This window comes from Geotrypetes seraphini, chromosome 13, assembly GCF_902459505.1.
Source record: "Geotrypetes seraphini chromosome 13, aGeoSer1.1, whole genome shotgun sequence".
Classification (NCBI taxonomy): Eukaryota; Metazoa; Chordata; class Amphibia; order Gymnophiona; family Dermophiidae; genus Geotrypetes; species Geotrypetes seraphini.
The window spans coordinates 68,916,964-68,934,791 of NC_047096.1; the positions used below are offsets into that span (position 1 = coordinate 68,916,964).

Sequence of the window (17,828 nt, forward strand, 5' to 3'; positions counted from 1 at the left end):
TTTTATTGCTGTGTTTTGTATTAGTTGTAATCAATGTAGATTTTTCTTTGTTAAGCCATTTATATAAAGAATTGCAATAGTCTAACTCAGTGGTTCCCAACCCTGTCCTGGAGACCACCAGGCCAATCGGGTTTTCAGGCTAGCCCTAATGAATATGCATGAAAGAGATTTGCATATAATGGAAGTGATAGGCACGCAAATCTGCTCCATGCATATTCATTAGGGCTAGTCTGAAAACCCGATTGGCCTGGTGGTCCTGCAGGACAGGGTTGGGAACCACTGGTATAACTGGCTAAAGACTAAGGAATAGTGAAGTATTTAAAGATTTGATCAAGCAAATTAATTGTAGTTTTAAGAAACATTTTTTTCACAAGAGGAAATTTGAAGATGAAGGGAAAGGGTAACATTTAAGATAATACCCAAGATTTTTGTGGTAAGTTCATCTTAATTGGCTGAGGTATGGATGTTAGGGGTGAGTTTGAGAAGAGAGTACAATTGGATTTTTGTGGGTTAATGATGAGTTTATTATTGTGAGCTCAATCAGTCAAATATTTTATGTCATTGTTAATGTGTGTGAGGGAATGTGTGTTTGTGGGAACTAATGGGCAAAGCAATTAAATATCATTGGCATATATGTAGGGAGTGAAATCTAGAGCAGTGAATCGCAAACTGAGATTGCAGGTGTGCCGTGAGTCGCCGGCTGACTGCCTACGGAAAGTGCCTCTCACGGAGAGAGGCAAATGCTACAGAGTCAGTTGGTGCCTCTCCTCCTCCTCCTGTTGAGCACCTTCCACCCCACTGGCGTCTCAGGGCCTGTTTGCAGGGCCTTCTCGCACATGTGTGGACATTGGCATGACCATCGCGTCAACATCCACACACTTCCAGGTGCCCTCCAGCCGTGGCCCCGTTTAGTGTGCCATGGCTCCAGAGATTTTGCGAGACACTGATCTAGAGACTGACCCAAGGTGAGAAGAGGGGCATGAAACATATTGAAGAACTTTCATATAAGCCTCTGAGACAGTAAATAAAGCCTGTGTTAAACAGATGTATCACTAAAATGCCAAACAGCTACAGTTCACAAGTTGATGGGTACCACAGCCAATGCAATTTACTTACCTTTATTCTCGGCTGCATCCGTCCATGAAAGCTAACCACACAATCACACTGCATTGTTTCAGTCCATCTCAAATACTCAGAAGCAGCACACACACCTGACATTGGGGACCTTTAACTAAGCTGCAGTAAAAAGTGATCTTAGCATGCCTTTACAGCCAGCTTTTCCGCATGTTAGGCCATTTTTCCCAAAGCTGTAAAAATGCCCTTCTTTTTTTTTTTTTCTTTTTTGCATTAATGGCTGAGTTCTAATGTTGCCATTAGCATGGAGCCATTTATTTTAGTTACTGCTCAAGCACTTACTACCACCCATTTTGTAGGTAGTAAGCGTTCCTGCATGCTAACTAGGTAGTGTGTTGTATTAGCATAAGAACGCCCACCTAAAAAAAAAATTGAAATCTTTCTTAGCGTGTGGTTAGCACACAGATTTCAAAGTTACTGCATGATACCCGACTATGTTCTGTGGTACTTTATTTATTTTCCTGGAAAAGTGGGCGATTAAATGGCAGATTAATTTTAACATAGACAAATGAAAGGTGATGCATCTGGGAAAGAAAAACAAAGAACATGATTACAAGATGTCCGGGGTGACTTTAGCCAAATGCGAACAAGAAAGGGATTTGGGGATGCTGATAAACAGAACCCTAAAGCCATCGGCTCAATGCGTGGCGGCAGCGAAGAAAGCAAATAGGATGTTAGGCATAATCAAGAAGGGGATCACGAGTAGGTCGGAAGATGTTATAATGCCACTTTATAGAACAATGGTCAGACCACACTTGGAATACTGTGTCCCAACACTGGTCTCCATACCTTAAGAAGGATAAAATTCTGCTGGAGAGGGTGCAGAGGCGAGCCACGAAACTGGTCAAAGGCATGGAGAATTTAAGCTACAAGGAACGCCTCGGGAAACTGGGACTGTTCACCCTTGAAAAGAGAAGACTGCGTGGGGATCCGATAGAGACTTTTAAAATATTAAAGGGGTTTGATCAAATTGACCAGGAAGCAGCATTACTGACATTTTCAGATGTGACGCGGACACGAGGTCATAGCCTAAAACTGAATGGTAGCAGGTTCAGGACAGATGTCAGGAAGTTCGGTTTCACACAGAGAGTGGTGGGCGCTTGGAACGCTCTCCCGGAGGAGGTGGTGGCAGAAAATACTGTGCCGGGTTTCAAACGCAAGTTGGATGCACACCTTCTTGCAGATCATATTGAGGGATACGGGAAATCCGGGTCTCCAACAAGGAGCACCTAAATGGGCCTGATCGCCGGACTAGATGGACCTCGGTCTGTTCCGGTGAAGGCGTTTCTTATGTTCTTAGCACCTGTCTAGCAAAAAGATCCCAGTGAGACCACAGGCTGGTCCCACTAACAAGTCCTCCAGGGTCTCCCACTCTGCTATCAGGCAGCAGACCCCCCCCCCCTCCCCCCCAGGCCCTGCATAAACTTGAACTCCCTCCCTTCAGTCACTGACTCTCAGGATACTGGCGCCCCTCCTCCCCTAAAGGCTGACTGGCTACTATTACCCTCTTCTGTCTCGCGGCTTGCACCCTGGTCTACCTCTCCCACTACCTCACCCATGCTCCTTCTCTTCTCTCCCACCTCTACTCCCCGGGGGCTAACATTTTCCCTCCCCCCGCTAACCTTTCTTTCTCTTTCACTTCCACTCCATCCCGCCAGGGGACCGACCCTCGCTGTGTTATTAGGAGCCGTTGGGACGGACACGGATCAGGAAAATAGAGGGGGGGGGGGGGGCCGCTGGTACCCGTTACCTCTCCGAGTCTTCGCCGCCTCCCACCGTAACCTCTGGCGCCATCATCACATCGCAATCCGCGGCCGCCATCTTACCGCCGGTGTTGAGAAAGGAAACCGACACAGCAACCTGCCGGGAAAGAACGAGGAGAACAAGTCCGCCAAGAGGGTACGCCATGGTTGCAGCAGAGGAATCGTAGAGCGTGAACAGCGCCTCCGGCGGCGCCTAGGCCTGGAAAGGAAGTGGCAAATCTCTGGGTTTTGCCCTCATTGATAAGAGCATAGACTAGAGCAGGGGGGGTTTCCACACTTTCTTGGCTTGCGAGCTACTTTTAAAATGACCAAGTCAAAATGATCTACCAACAATACAATTTTAAAAAAAGCACAGAGGCCTCAAAATAGTACCTTGTGGGCCATGAGTTTGAGATCACTGCTGTACCCAGAGAAAATGTTAACTATCATTTATATTCGTTGGGGGGGGGGGGAGGTCAAAGAGGTCAAGGCAGATGACTTTAAAATATGGAATGTCATCTCAGTAGCAACTATGCAAAAATAGACAAATATACCCTCTTCCCTTTTACTAAACCGCAAAGTTGTTTTTTTTAGCACAGGGAGCTGCGCTGAATGTCCCACGCTGCTCCCGATGCTCATAGGCTCACTGCGCTAAAAACTACTATCGCAGTTTAGTCAAAGGGGGCCATAGTGCAAAATATAGACAGCAGATATAAATTTGGACACATTTTGATCACTAAATTTAAAATAAAATCATTTTTCCTACCTTTGCTGTCTGGTGATTTCATGAGTGTCTGGCTGTAAAGCCAATATTTATTTATATCTGCCTCCTGCATGCTTCCTCTCCTCCAGACCTCATTCCATTCCCCAACCAACCAACCTCCAGACCTCGTTCCCCAACCAATATCTCTCTCTGTCCCTCCATGTGTCCAACCTTTTCTTCCTCTCTCCCTGCCCCCTTTCTTTTTTTCTTTCTTTCTTTATTTCTCTCTCCCTTCCCCCTCCCCTTTCTTTTTTTATTTTAACAAGTTTTATTTAATTTTCACAATGGCAAATACACCAGATAGCCAAATCCCCACCCCAAAACATAAACAGTCATACTGGTACTCTTCAATATAAGGTAATACTATCCAGGGCCGCCATCAGAAATTTCTGGGCCCCTTACTGAGCAATCCTATTGGGCCCCCCACGCACCCCTTCCCCCCCCCCGACTCCCCCTTCTTCCATGGGCCGAATACACACATACTTTTCTCTGTCGCCACACTCTTTGACCAAAAGATTTCTAAGCCTGCAACCACGTCAAGGTAGACTCTTTCAGCAGAGCCCTAACCTAACCTAAACTAAACTAATCTATACCTATCTATTCTAAACTAACATATGTCTAATACTGAACTAATAACAAACTAACAAACATCTGCATAATAAATAACTAATAAATAATAGTGCTAGTAGCTATAATTCACTTTTGAATGTAAAATCTCAGTTAAGGATTTCTTTTGACCTTTGTAGGCCAGAAGTAGATCACAATTGCACAATATTTTTTGTAACAAGTATTAAATGTGTTTTTATAAATACTGTAAGCTTAATAAATATATCAGAAAAAACTACACATCTGAGCGCATATCTGAACATACACATCTGTATGATCCCATCCTCCTCTGCTTGCCTATAGCTGCATCATGCATGTTAAAAATGTACGATATGTTGATATGTGCACCTTCCTTCCTTCCCATCCATCCTCCTCAGCCTGTCCTTACACATCCACAGCTACATGTTAATGATGATGTATATGTTATGATGATAAATAAGTGCATATGAGCACATCATTAACATGCAGCTATGGATGAATATAAAAAAGAAACAATATTCTGTACAATTGTCAATTTATAAATCAGCGTCTTCTCCCCATTCTCTCTTCCCCATTTCCCTTCAGCGTCCTCAGCCCACTCTCTCTCCACTTTCCTTCAGCACACGTACATAAAAACAAGCAAGTAATTTATATCATTTTCATTCTATTCATTCATAGAAATTAAAGTCTAAATAATGCCAGTCACATAACAAAACATGATTAAATTCCCTGCACAGTCAAGCCTTCAAGGATTACTAGATGTCTTTCAGCAGTTCCCCTCCCTCCCTCCCCCTTACCTTTGTGGCCAAGTCAAAATGATCTACCAACAATAAAATTTTAAAAACACAAAGCACGCTGTACGCAAAGAAAATGTTAATTATCATTTATATTCTGCGGGTTTTCAAAGAGGTCAAGGCAGATGACTTTATGCAATGTCACCTCATAACAACTATACAAAAATAGTCAAATATTCTCCCTCCCTTTTTACTAAAACGCGATAGCGGTTTTTAGCGCAGGGAGCTGCGTTGAATGCCCCATGCTGCTCTCAACGCTCATAGGCTCCCTGCGCTAAAAAACGCTATTGCGGTTTAGTAAAAGGGGGCCATAGTGCAAAATATAGATAGCATATATAAATTTTCAAAGCAGACACATTTTGATCACTAAATTGAAAATAAAACCATTTTTCCTACCTTTGGTAATTTCATCAGTCTCTGGTTGCACTTTATTCTTCTGACTGTGCATCCAATATTTCTTCCCTTCTTTCAGCCTCCTGTATGCTTCCTCTCCTCCAGACCTCATTCCCTCCCCAAACTTTTTCTTTGTTTCACCCTGCCTCTTCTTTCTTTTTCTCTCTCTCCATCCCCCTTTCTTTCTGTATGTCTGTTTTTCTCTCTCTTACCCTGCCCCCTTCTTTCTCTCTCCACACCCTCTTTCATTCTGTGTCTGTCTTTCTCTCTCTCTCTTTCCGTGCCCCATTTTTCTTTGTTTCACCCTGCCCCCTTTCTTTCTTTCTTTCAGGCTTCCTGTCCCCCCTTTCTTTCTTTCTCCCTGCCCTCCCCTATGCCACCACCATTGGGAAAATGCTGCCACCGCCACTGGGGAATAGGCTGCCACTGCCGCCATTGGGAACAGGCCAGCGCCGAGTTCGCCCTGCTTCTCTTCCCCGCGGGGCCGACCAACTCTCGCCACCCGACGTCAATTCTAACGTCGGAGAGGACGTTCTAGGTCAGCCAGGCAGTGATTGGCTGGCCCAGAACGTCCTCTCCGACGTCAGAATTGACGCGAGTGGCGAGAGTTGGCCGGCCCCACAGGGAAAAGCAGGGAGAACTTGGCGCCGGCCTGTTCCCGATGGCGGCGGTGGCACTCAAGTGACTAAAGAGCCGCAGTTTGCCGGCCTAGGGAGAACACTGGAGGGTGGCCAGCTGTGCACCCCCTTGGGATGTAAACCCGGGGCGGGGCGGACGGCCCCCCCCCCCCCTGGTATGCCACTTTCTGTACCTCACTCCCTCCCTATGACCAAAAATTCTCCTTTCTTCTATTCCCCGTGTACACAACCATCTCTTTCCCTCCCTTCCTCTCTCCCAAGTCCATGCCTTCTGTGTCCAAAAACCCATTCCCTCCCCCACCTCAGCATCTCTTTCCCTCCCTTCCTCTCTCCCAAGTCCATGCCTTCTGTGTCCAAAAACCCATTCCCTCCCCCACCTCAGCATCTCTTTCCCTCCCTTCCTCTCTCCCAAGTCCATGCCTTCTGTGTCCAAAAACCCATTCCCTCCCCCACCTCAGCATCTCTTTCCCTCCCTTCCTCTCTCCCAAGTCCATGCCTTCTGTGTCCAAAAACCCATTCCCTCCCCCACCTCAGCATCTCTTTCCCTCCCTTTCTCTCTCCCAAGTCCATGCCTTCTGTGTCCAAAAACCCATTCTCTCCCCCACCTCAGCATCTCTTTCCCTCCCTTCCTCTCTCCTAAGTTCATGCCTTGTGTCCAAAACGCACTCCCTCCCCCCTTTTGTGTTCCGCGTTTGCCTCCCAGCCCATCTTTGCAACTTTCTCAGCAAAACGAAGCTCAAGCCGCGAGGCTTGTCTTCTGTTTCCTGCCCGGAGCTGACAGGGGGCCCGGGCTCCCCCAGGGTCCTAGGCCACAGTCTAGGGGGAGGGGCGATCCGCCCCACGCGGAGAGCTGGACGGGGGACCCGCGGAGTTCAATACATCTCGAGCCGCGAGGCTCGTCTTCTGTTCCTGCCTGCCCTGCCGCGCACAAATAGCCGACCGGAAGTATTCTCCGACGTCAGCGCTGACGTCGGAGGGCAGGCTTTGCTTAAGCCCTCCCTCCGACGTCAGCGCTGACATCGGGGAACACTTGCGATCGGCTATATGTGAGCGGCAGGGCAGGCAGGAACAGAAGACGAGCCTCGCGGCTCGAGATGTATTGAACTCCGCGGGTCCCCCGTCCAGCTCTCCGCGTGGGGCGGACCGCCCCTCCCCCTAGACTGTGGCCTAGGACCCTGGGGGAGCCCGGGCCCCTGTCAGCTCCGGGCCCCTGAATGCAGGACTGGTGGTACTGTCCTGATGGCGGCCCTGATACTATCCAACCCAAAATTCCCCCCCCCCCAATTTCTTTCTTTCTCTCTCCCTGCCCCCCTTTCTTTCTATCTGTCTTTAGTTCTCCCTGTCCCCCTCCCCTCAAGCCACCGCTGCTGCCAATTTCTCCCTGCTTCCCCAATGCAAGGCCAGGTGCGTACAAGCACCGGGCCCACAGCCTTTTCCCCCAACGTCAATTCTGACATCAACTTCCTCTCCAATGTCAGAATTGACTTGGGGGGGGGGGAAGACTATGGACTATGGACTTCTCTTTTAGGAAATTATCCAAAGTATTTTTAAATCTTGCTAAGCTGATTTCACCTCATTCTCATTCCAGAGTTAATTACACCTTGTGTGAAGAAATATTTTCTCCTGTCTGTTTTAAATGTACTACTTAGTAGCTCCATTGCATGCCTCCTAGTCCTATGATGTGTAGAGTTAGTGTATTTATTTATTTATTTTAGGTATTTATATACCGCTTACATACCCCCAAGGGGATCCTAAACTTGTAGTTACTACTACTTATCATTTCTATAGCACTACTAGATGTAGGTAAAAAAAGGTGTCCCTGCTCTGAAGAACTTACAGTCTAATTAACAAGCAAACACAAGTAGGGGTTTGGGGAGTTAATTGTAGTTCTATTAAAAATAGAATCAAAACTTACAGGTCTGTGAATGGAATATGGTAAAAGTAAGGACTGAATATAAGTGGCAGCAACAAAGTAATCACCACGGATAATAAATGATACAAAGGAACAAAAAAATAAACAAACCCTGATTTTCAAACAATTATAAACAATGTGTCATCATCAGTAGTGCTCAGAAAAAAAAGTTTTATTAGAGACCAGTCTTAGGGGGTCTTTTACTAAGGCATGCTAGCCAATTCAGCGTGCACTAAATGCTAACGCATCCATGGAATATAATAGGTGCGTTAGCATTTAGTGCGTGCTAAATCGGTTAGCGCGCCTTAGTAAAAGACCCCCTTAAAGCAGCAGCCCTAGCAGTAAACTTCTCTCCTCTTTTCAATCACAGCACTGTTTGAATGACTTTTATCATAGCAAAATGTCAGCTATTGAAAAAAATCTTATCAAAGATTGAAAATAACTTATCTTTATAGGAGCTGAGCACAACTCCACTTGGATTATATCTATGGTTGGCATTAGCCATCTATACAGAGTCCATGGAAGGAGCCTTCTGTTCCCACAATGACCCTGGCAGATGTCTCACCTTGTTTGCCATGGACAAATGCTCATCTGCTCTTCTTCAGTGAACCGCCATGGGCAGATTTTGTATTCGCGCAGTTGTTTAGTGAGAGGAACCCCACTATTGGTTATCATTTTCTGAAAGTCTGTGACAAACTGACAGTCCTATTGATCACTTTCTTGCCACCAGTTTTTAAATGCTAACACAATTGTAATAGGCTAGTTTGACTATAGATTGCATAAAACTAGCAATCCTATTGGCTTCCCCTGTTGCCTAGCAACTCATTATTTATCATGGAAGCTGCAGCCTAGGAATTTTTTGTTCCTAGGCACATAGTGGAATAAGACCTACATGTGAGGGAAACTCATGTGAGGGAAGCCAATAGGATTGCTAGTTTTATGCAATCTATAGTCAAACTAGCCTATTACAATTGTGTTGGCATTTAAAAACTGGTGGCAAGAAAGTGTGATCAATAGGACTGTCAGTTTGTCACAGACTTTCTGAGAGGAGGAAGGAGATGGAAAGAAGGAAAAGCATGGAAGCTCTGGAAGAATCCCTTTGGAAGAATCCCTTTAAGTCCTGACATTATTAAACCAGGTGAAGTGGGACAAGGGAAAACCATAAGCTCACAGAAATTGTTCTCTCTACAAAAACCTTTCTCTCCCCCTACAACTAGTATCTTATCTCTGCAGCTGATGGAAACAGTAGATTACCTGTAAAAAGATATTGCATACAATTTACCAGAAAACATGCAAGAATGAAGAAATACCCAGGTTTTAAGAAAAGTTAGCTACTGTGTCAGTGAAACTTGAGAGAAAATAACAGGTCCTGATGCTGCGGTCTGGCATCAGGCCCACCCAGCCAGATACCATGAAGAGATAAACAGACCATGGTCCGAAGATAGAATTCTCAAGAGATATCATCTACAGTGTCAGAGATATTTACGGTTGGGAGGGGGTCTTGTGCTCGGAAATACTAATATGGTGAGGAAACAGGCATTTCGGGGAACAGGTTAGGTCTTACGGTAAACAGAGTAAACATATAACGTGACGCAGGTCAACCAGCCAATAAAAGAATGTAACTAAGCAGTAATGCATAAGAAAGTAGCCAATGAAGATGTATCATGTGATGTAAACCAACGTGGTGTTGGCCACTAAGAAATGTATAAAAACCAGGCCTTTAGGAGGCAGAGGGGGAGAACAGACATCAGAGGTCCTCTAGGCCTAGAGATCATCACCGTCTGTTACGCTATATGCTATATGATCTATTCTTGTAAGCTGTTCCTGATTGGTAAAATAAATATATACTTATGGAAACCAGTATATAGCGTTCGAGGTCTCATTACCAAAGTAGGCCTGACAGCGAAAATGATAACCAATAGTGGGGTTCCTCTCACTAAACAACTGCGCGAATACAAAATCTGCCCATGGCGGTTCACTGAAGAAGAGCAGATGAGCATTTGTCCAAGGCAAACAGCTGTTTGCCTCTGTTATGATTATTTGCCACTGCATATCATATTGTTATCCAGTAAGCACTGGAAAGCATAATGAGCCTGGGTAAATCTTTCCCTGCCTGCCTCTATTGGCGAATGAAGAATAGTGGTGTCAGGGCTCACTAAATCCAAATCTATACTTAAGCAACTGGGCAAACTCAAATTAAAACTTGACTGTTGAAATAAAAAAAAAAAAAAAAAAAAAGACATACAAGATGGTTCCAGTGCTACAGCACTTATATTCTCATTATGTGATATAGACAAGTCAAATACTGTATAACTGGAAGTGTACATATTTTTTATAGGACAACATAATTAAAACCAACAAGTTTATGATTTAAAAGGAATGTACTCTCTGTTTTAATTTTGCATAAGGCATGTTTAATTGCTAAATGATAATTTACATTGATAAAAAGACATTTTTTGCAAAATATAAGAACACAAGAACTGCCACTGCTGGGTCAGACCAGTGGTCCATCGTGTCCAGCAGTCCGCTCCCGCAATGGCCCCCAGGTCAAAGACCAGCACCCTAACCGAGACCAGCCCTACCTGCGTACGTTCTAGTTCCACAGGAACTTGTCTAACTTTATCTTGATTCCCTGGATGGTGTTTTCCCCTAAGACAGCAGCAACATTTTATTAAAAGAACCTTCAATATCTGCACTTTATTGTGAAAAATAACAGAAATTTAACATACTTCACTATTAGCTAAACACATACACATTGGTGTAGTCATCTATCAATGGCATTCCAAACACTCAAGGCCTCACTGAAGTGTATGTGTTTAGCTATTAACAAAGTACTATTTGTTAAATTTCTGTTATTTTCTACAATAAAGTGCAGATATTGAAGGTTAATTTACTCCCCTTTTACTAAGCTGCCATGGCCTGAAGTGCTAAATACTCCAACGCTGCTCTGAAACTCATGAGCCCTGGGCTGCAGTAGAAACCTCTACCACAGCTTAGTAAAAGAGGGTCTTAATAAAATAATGCTGCTTTTTTTTTTTTTTTTTTTTGCATAAAATGTCTTTTATCAATGTGTCATTGCTGAGTGTGAAAATATAAAAGTTATAGCTATAATACCAAGAAATTTGCTCCATTAAGCAAAAGTAATAGCAAATTTTAAGAAAAATGATTTGAGCGACTCCAGGATGGGCTTTAAACAAATTTAAAAAAATTATTTTCTGATCAAGAGCATTCAAACCCATGGGAAAAACTTAATATGGTTAAGGGGGTCCTTTCTGTGGTTTTCATGTCCTTATAGTACAATAGGTTTTCTCTGGGTGTTTTAAGAGATGAGGCAATATTCTTAGAGATTATTTGGGGGTTGTATCCTTTTTGTTTCAAGGATTCAATCAGGGAATCTCTGTTCGGATCAGAGCAGATACGGTAGTATTGTGTGGCTTGGTTGTATATAATGGATTTATTTATATGTGAAGGATGGAAGCTGGAATTATGGAGGTAGCTGCATCTGTCTGTAGGTTTCTTGTATAGAGATGTATGTATATATCCATTTTTATTACAGACTGTGGCATCTAGAAGTCAATTATGAATCTGAGTGTAGGATGGTATACTGTATATTGAAGGAATTGTAAAATTGTTTTAGAGTTTCTTCTCCCTCACCATGGAGCAATACAAGGTCATTATAATATTCTCAACTTTGTTTTCCATTCCTTTCCTGATAATTCCTAATATTCTATTTTCTTTCTTATTTGCTGCTACACACTGAGCTGAGGCTTTCAATGCATCCTTAACAATGACACCTTAATCCTTTTCCTGAGCGATGACTCTTAACATTGAATCCTGCATCATATAGCTGTAGTTCGGGTTCCTCTTTCCCACATGCATCACTTTGCATTTTCTCACATTAAATGTCATCTGCCATTTTGATGTCCAGTCTCCCAAGGTCCTCTTGCAATTTTTCACAGTCCTCTTGTGTCATCAGCAAAATTTAATTCTATTTCTAATTTTCCCTTTTTCATGAGAGTTTGTCCTGTGTGGCCAAGGTCAGGTATTCTGCAAACGCGTTTCTGTGTAAGGATGTAGAATAGGAGGTGTGCTGGTGTTCTAAGTCACACTGTAGTGCTAGCATCACTCTGCTGTGTAAGCTTGATTGTTGCTGTCCTGTCCTGCAGCATAACACTCTCTAGATGGTGCTGTGCGCCGAGCCCTGGCTGGTCTGATGCTGGCACTGCCTTTCTAGTCTAGGCACTTTTTTTTTTCTTGTCAGGGAAAGGATCCACCCAACAGGAAGAGTATTTTGCAGCAGAACAGATAAACAGGAATCATATCGGTGAACTCGGGCAACAATTTTCTTTGTAGACGCTGAATGTGTTTGGGTGAGTGCTGCTTTTCTTACAGTCATTTAAATTCCTGCAGACCAGGAAGCAACTTGATGGTGGTGCTTTAAATAGTTCCTTTCTACAGCTTCAGAAGGCTAGCTCTGTATGTTCGGGCTTTGCTATTTTGTACCCTGCTGTTCCACCAGAAGTGCAGAACTGCTATAATGGGTACATGGTGGCTATTCCTCGTTGCTCTATATGGGTTGATATTATCTTTTCCCCCTATCTTAATTCTTCAAATATTCTTCAAACTACAGGACAGCCTGGGATAGGTTTATTATTTCCAGCTAGCAGGATAAGATATTTTTTCATGTTTGATTTTTAGCTCACCTAATCTTGGGCACTGCCTCAGGTACAAACTCAGATTGAGCCCTCCAGGGACAGAAAAATATCTGCTGTACCTGAATATACACTGCTTTAATGGCTTCAGGGAAATATATAAGAAAATTAAAGCCTAATATTGTTCTCCTTCTTTTTCAACACCCATAAGGAACATGAAGTCTCACATTACAGTTGTGCTCTTGTAATTTCACAGGTCTCCGAACTTGAATTCCTGCAGTTGACAGCTGTGAAACAGAATGGGGAAGAGCTGTAAGGTGGTAGTATGTGGACAAGCTGGGGTTGGGAAAACATCAATCTTGGAGCAGCTGCTTTATGGGAACCATGTGGTGGGTACGTGCAGAGAATAGGCTTCCACTAGCATAATTTACTTAGATAAAGTTATGCCTGGAGATTGTAGAGACAGTCATGTCTCTTACTGGACCCACCCCAAAACAATGATATAACACACATTATACATTAAATATCCCACAGGGGGTAGCTGTAATGTATCATCTTCAGCTCAATGTAAGAAAGAACATTGACAACTTTTTCAGAAGCCACAATCAGGTCTGAATTCAGGATAGCCAAAGGCTGCCAGCTAGCCTGATGTTTTAAATATTTTTCCTGAATATTCTTGTGACTCTCAGGCTTTAAGGACTGGAAGCAGATGTTTCTCTCTGGTTTGAAAATCCCAAGCCCACTAAGCAAGAATTATTTCATTGTACTTTCTGGACAATGATATTGGTTGAACCTTTGTCCACTAGCATAGTACCAGTATATTTGTTCATCTCTGCCCTTTACTTACTTTCTGTTTTTGGAAGATACCCTAATCAAGTGGTTTCTGCTCTCATGTTCATTTGTATACACAAAGGAAGTTTAGATTAGTGATTTTTAAAGCTTTTAGCCAATCAGAAATTCAGTTTCATGATATCTAAAGAGAAAAGCTGACTGCTTAATTCATAAAACCTGATCGATAACTCCACAAAGTCTAATCTCAGTTTGAGATCAACATATCTTCCTTAAACATTTCCCTTAAATAGGCCTACTGAAAAAAAGGTGTTGGTAGCTTTTATGAGTTCATTTTCTCACAATTGCTTGGCTGGTTTCTCGCAGGTTCAGAAATGATGGAAACCCAGGAAGATATCTATGTGGGGTCAATTGAGACAGACCGTGGGGTGAGGGAGCAAGTGCGCTTCTATGACACCAGAGGCATGAGGGACAACTCCGATCTCCCCAAGCACTGCTTCTCATGCACTGATGGCTATGTTTTGGTCTATAGCATTGATAGCAAGGAGTCCTTCAGGAGGGTGGAACTTCTCAAGAAAGAAATTGACAGGTCAAAAGACAAAAAAGAGGTGAGTAATTGGGGCCCATAAATCAGGTCTTAAAGGACACACCCTTACATAAAATTTTAGGCTAGCTTTCAAGTTAGTGGAGGAATAGCCTAATGTTAGAGAAGTAGGCCAAGAACCAATCTTGGGCATATCACTTGATCCTCCATTACCTCAGAAACCAAGTCAGATTGTGAACACAACATGACAATATCTGGAGTGCCTGAACATAACTCACCTTGAACAACTGACAAAAGAGATGCTAATTTAAAAATACTACCCCTTCCCCCCCATTTAGATTGAGTGATGTGGAAAAGCCGTTGTAGATAACCTGAACACTCCCAGCTGTAATGCATGATACAGAATAAAGCTCTACTCCTACTACTTATCATTTCTATAGAGCTGCCAGAAGTACAAAGCACTGTACATTAACCCTTTATTTGGCATTGTTGCTCAGAAGCAATGTGTATTTCTACGGTTTTTATGGAAGATCTGCATCTTTAAAAGCTTGTTTACTTGGCACTGTTGTTCTCGTTCAACATCACGTTACGTAAAGCAGCCATTTCACCATCTGCCAATTAAAGGGTTAAACATGCAAGAGATAGAGCTTACAATCTTAAAACAGATAAACAGGACAAATAGGGGTTAGGGAATTTCTCACAGAGGAAATGATAAAGCAGGCATAGGTACGTTATAAGTCCAAAAGACAGGCTTGATAGGCTTAAGGCTCTGACTGTCTACAGTCATCATGAATATATCTTATCTAATCTGCAATTTTTGAGTCACGCTATGCCTACTAAGGTTCTAGGTGACTTACAGTACAATTTGTGGAGAACAAATTAGTACAGTGCAGGGATGCTTAGAGCTTCATTACAATACAAGGATGTTATAGAGACACACTATAAGACCTTTGGGATTCTTTGAGTGGTCGTTACGTGCATTTGAAGAAGTAGTTTGGTACAGTTTGGATGTGCTGCAGGAAGGACATTAAATTAACATTTGGGGGGGGGATTACATATAGCAGGAGAACTAATACTGTATGTTCAAAGAAATATATCATGAGATAGAGTCTTTTGTAGTCCTTAACTAATGGTTAGCTGTGTACTTGGTTCTTTGGTGGCTAATGGGTGTATTTCTCTGGGTGTATTTCTCTGGGAGTCAAATTGTGTTTAAGTCTTGTTCAGTGACGTTGGGATTAGTTGCTGGTAAAGTTAATGGAGTCAAACAGAAAGGTTTTTAGTTTCTTGTGAAACATGGAGTAATTAGAATCAGATCTGATGGTTTTTGGGAGGCTGTTGCATGCTTTCACACCAGAGAATGTAAACTTGAATGGAATACACACTTATACTTTTCAAGTTTATTAAGTTTCAAGTTTATTAGGTTTTTATATACCGCCTATCAAGGTTATCTAAGCGGTTTAACAATCAGGTACTCAAGCATTTTCCCTATCTGTCCCGGTGGGCTCACAATCTATCTAACGTACCTGGGGCTATGGAGGACTAAGTGACTTGCCCAGGGTCACAAGGAGCAGCGCGGGGTTTGAACCCACAACCCCAGAGTGCTGAGGCTGTAGATCCAACCACTGCGCCACACATTGTTGTGGGGAGGTTTAACTGTATCCTGAGGAGAATAAGTGAATTAGTGGTACGGTGGAGCTTCTGTTGAATATGTGGTGCCTAATGCAGGATGTTCTGAATTTTATTTGAGATGGGTAGCCAATGTACATGTCTGAGGTAGTTAGAGATTGATTTGTATTTTTTTTTAGTCTGAATGAGTCTTATTAACGTGTTTTGTATGAAGTGCAGTTTGCGGATAAGGGTGATGTTAATACCTGGGTAAATAGTTGCAGTAATCTAATTGAGACAGGATCAGCATCTGCATGCCTGACCTCTGGGTATAGTTACTTGGGCTTTTCAGCATCTCTTCCTGTCTGACATGGTGCACAGTACCAGCATTTCTTAGTTGACTCTATAGTGAGATCCAATTTTAGATTTATTGGTAATGTAACACCAAAAACAAGAAAGGAGGCAGGCTAGTAGTTTATACCCCAGCAGGAGTAATTTGGCCTCTCCCACATAAAGGAATGTGCTAATTAGTATCTGCAAAGCACCTTAGACAGAAACAGCCTGTACTATTGTGCCTGTCTTATGGTAGCACTCACTACATTAAGCTTTATTGCAGAACCAACAATTGGAACAACTTTAGGGACAGCAAGGGAACATCTCTCATTTATATGAAGCCATATCAAAATGATATGGGCATGGATTTTTTTTTTTTTTTTTGGGGGGGGGGAATTTGCAGGTTGTGTCTACCATTGTGCCTTACGCTTTCCTAATCTTTATAATCTTTCTGCTCCATTGATGGCTTTAATTTATTCAGTATGCATGAGTAGACTGATTTGAAACCTATTTCTGCTCTTTGTTTCCCAGGTCACCATTGTGGTCCTTGGCAATAAAAGCGAGCTGCAAGAACAGAGACGTGTGGATCATGATGGGGCCCAGCACTGGGCCAAAGTGGAGAAAGTGAAGCTGTGGGAGGTCTCAGTAGCTGACCGCAGGACTTTGATTGAGCCCTTTATCTTCTTGGCCAGCAAGATGACCCAGCCACCAAATAAATCAGGCTTTCCACTGAGTCGCCGCAATAAAGGAAGTGGCTCTCTGGATAGCTGAGAAGGGTCTTGCCTGTTCATTCAGGCAGAGTTGATGGAATGCAAGAATACAAGATCCAAATTCACTCTTAGAACTTATTTTTCCAGCTGCATGCATTGTTACTACTTGCCAGTGACACTCCTAAACTTTTTTCTGATGCCTTCTGACATTTTAGTCCAGGGGTGTTAAAGTCCCTCCTCGAGGGCCGCAATCCAGTCATGTTTTCAGGATTTCCCCAATGAATATGCATGAGATCTATTAGCTACAATGAAAGCAGTGCATGCAAATAGATCTCTTGCATAGTCATTGGGGAAATCCTGAAAACCTGACTGGATTGTGGCCCTGGAGGAGGGACTTTGACCCCCCCTGTTTTAGTCTGATCTTTTAGCTCAGGGCCCAGTAATCTCTGCTTCAGACTGATAACGAGTATGCTTATTAGCTCCAGTGGATCTAAACATCCTAAAGGCTCAGGAGCTATAGCAGCATCTCTGATTAGTAAGGGCAAGGTAGCACAACATTCAAGTTACAAATTAGAGAATGACATGGTGGTTGTTACCCGCGGCTAGTCGCGGGTAACCCGCCAAAACGGTGACCAAAAAAAAAAAGGTCACCGCGAGTTCGGGGACAAGGCCATTCACCTCCCCGTGGAGCGGTGAATGGTAGCACGGGGCGGTGAACAAGCAGTGAACGCGCGGTGAACGAGGGTTCGATCCGGCAGCCCACTCTCTCCCGCCAGCCGTCCATGCATCTCCCTCCCTCCTTTTCCCTTACCTTTTCTTCTTAAAACTGGCGATTTCTATAAGGCTACGAGGTATATTACAGCCGGAGCCTTGAAGTCGCGTCACGTTGCCTGCTGGAAAGAGTCTCCTCTGACGCAACTTCCTGTTTCCGGTTGCATCAGAGGAGACTTTTCTAGCAGGCAACCCGAAACGACTTCAAGGCTCCAGCTGTAATACAGCTCGTAGCCTTATAGAAATCGCCAGTTTCAAGAAGAAAAGGTAAGGGAAAAGGAGGGAGGGAGGGAAATGCACAGCTGGCCGGAGGGAGCTGCTGGACCGCGTGAAGGGTGCTGGGGATGGGGGGATGGAGAGGAGAAGACACTGAAGACGGGGACAGTGACGGGGCGGTGAAAGAGACAGTGGGGACGGTGACGGGGCGGTGAAGGGGACGGCAGAGACAGGGACGGGGCGGTGA

At 43.7% G+C, this 17,828-nt stretch overlaps 2 protein-coding genes across 3 annotated transcripts in view; one reads left to right on the forward strand and one right to left on the reverse strand.

The window, feature by feature from the left end:
• DNAJC7 (DnaJ heat shock protein family (Hsp40) member C7) overlaps positions 1 to 3,085 on the reverse strand; it is a 57,209-nt gene extending 54,124 nt beyond the window's left edge. Inside the window, exon 1 of the mRNA XM_033918463.1 lies at positions 2,885 to 3,085. Within this exon, the coding sequence (XP_033774354.1) occupies positions 2,885 to 3,042 (158 nt within the window). The 5' untranslated portion in view covers positions 3,043 to 3,085. The remainder of the gene's footprint in view (positions 1 to 2,884) is intronic.
• Positions 3,086 to 12,221: 9,136 nt separating this feature from the next.
• NKIRAS2 (NFKB inhibitor interacting Ras like 2) lies at positions 12,222 to 17,279 on the forward strand. 2 transcript variants are annotated; one of them, XM_033918755.1, is made up of 4 exons: positions 12,222 to 12,331; positions 12,870 to 13,006; positions 13,769 to 14,010; positions 16,416 to 17,279. In XM_033918755.1, exons 2-4 carry the CDS (start codon positions 12,913 to 12,915, stop codon positions 16,653 to 16,655), a joined length of 576 nt encoding a protein of 191 aa, XP_033774646.1. In that variant the 5' UTR covers positions 12,222 to 12,331; positions 12,870 to 12,912; the 3' UTR covers positions 16,656 to 17,279. The 2 variants fall into 2 exon arrangements, with proteins under 2 accessions (XP_033774646.1, XP_033774647.1); XM_033918756.1 differs by having other exon boundaries at positions 12,870 to 13,002.
• Positions 17,280 to 17,828: the final 549 nt, after the last annotated feature.

What these genes read in the sequence shown, in the direction of transcription:
- NKIRAS2 (XM_033918755.1), top strand. Translation starts at nt 12,913, where the DNA reads ATGGGGAAGAGCTGTAAGGTGGTAGTATGTGGACAAGCTGGGGTTGGG. An exon ending in TTATGGGAACCATGTGGTGG is followed by an intron (nt 13,007 to 13,768) that starts GTACGTGCAGAG and finishes GGTTTCTCGCAG; the next exon opens with GTTCAGAAATGATGGAAACC. An exon ending in GGTCAAAAGACAAAAAAGAG is followed by an intron (nt 14,011 to 16,415) that starts GTGAGTAATTGG and finishes TTTGTTTCCCAG; the next exon opens with GTCACCATTGTGGTCCTTGG.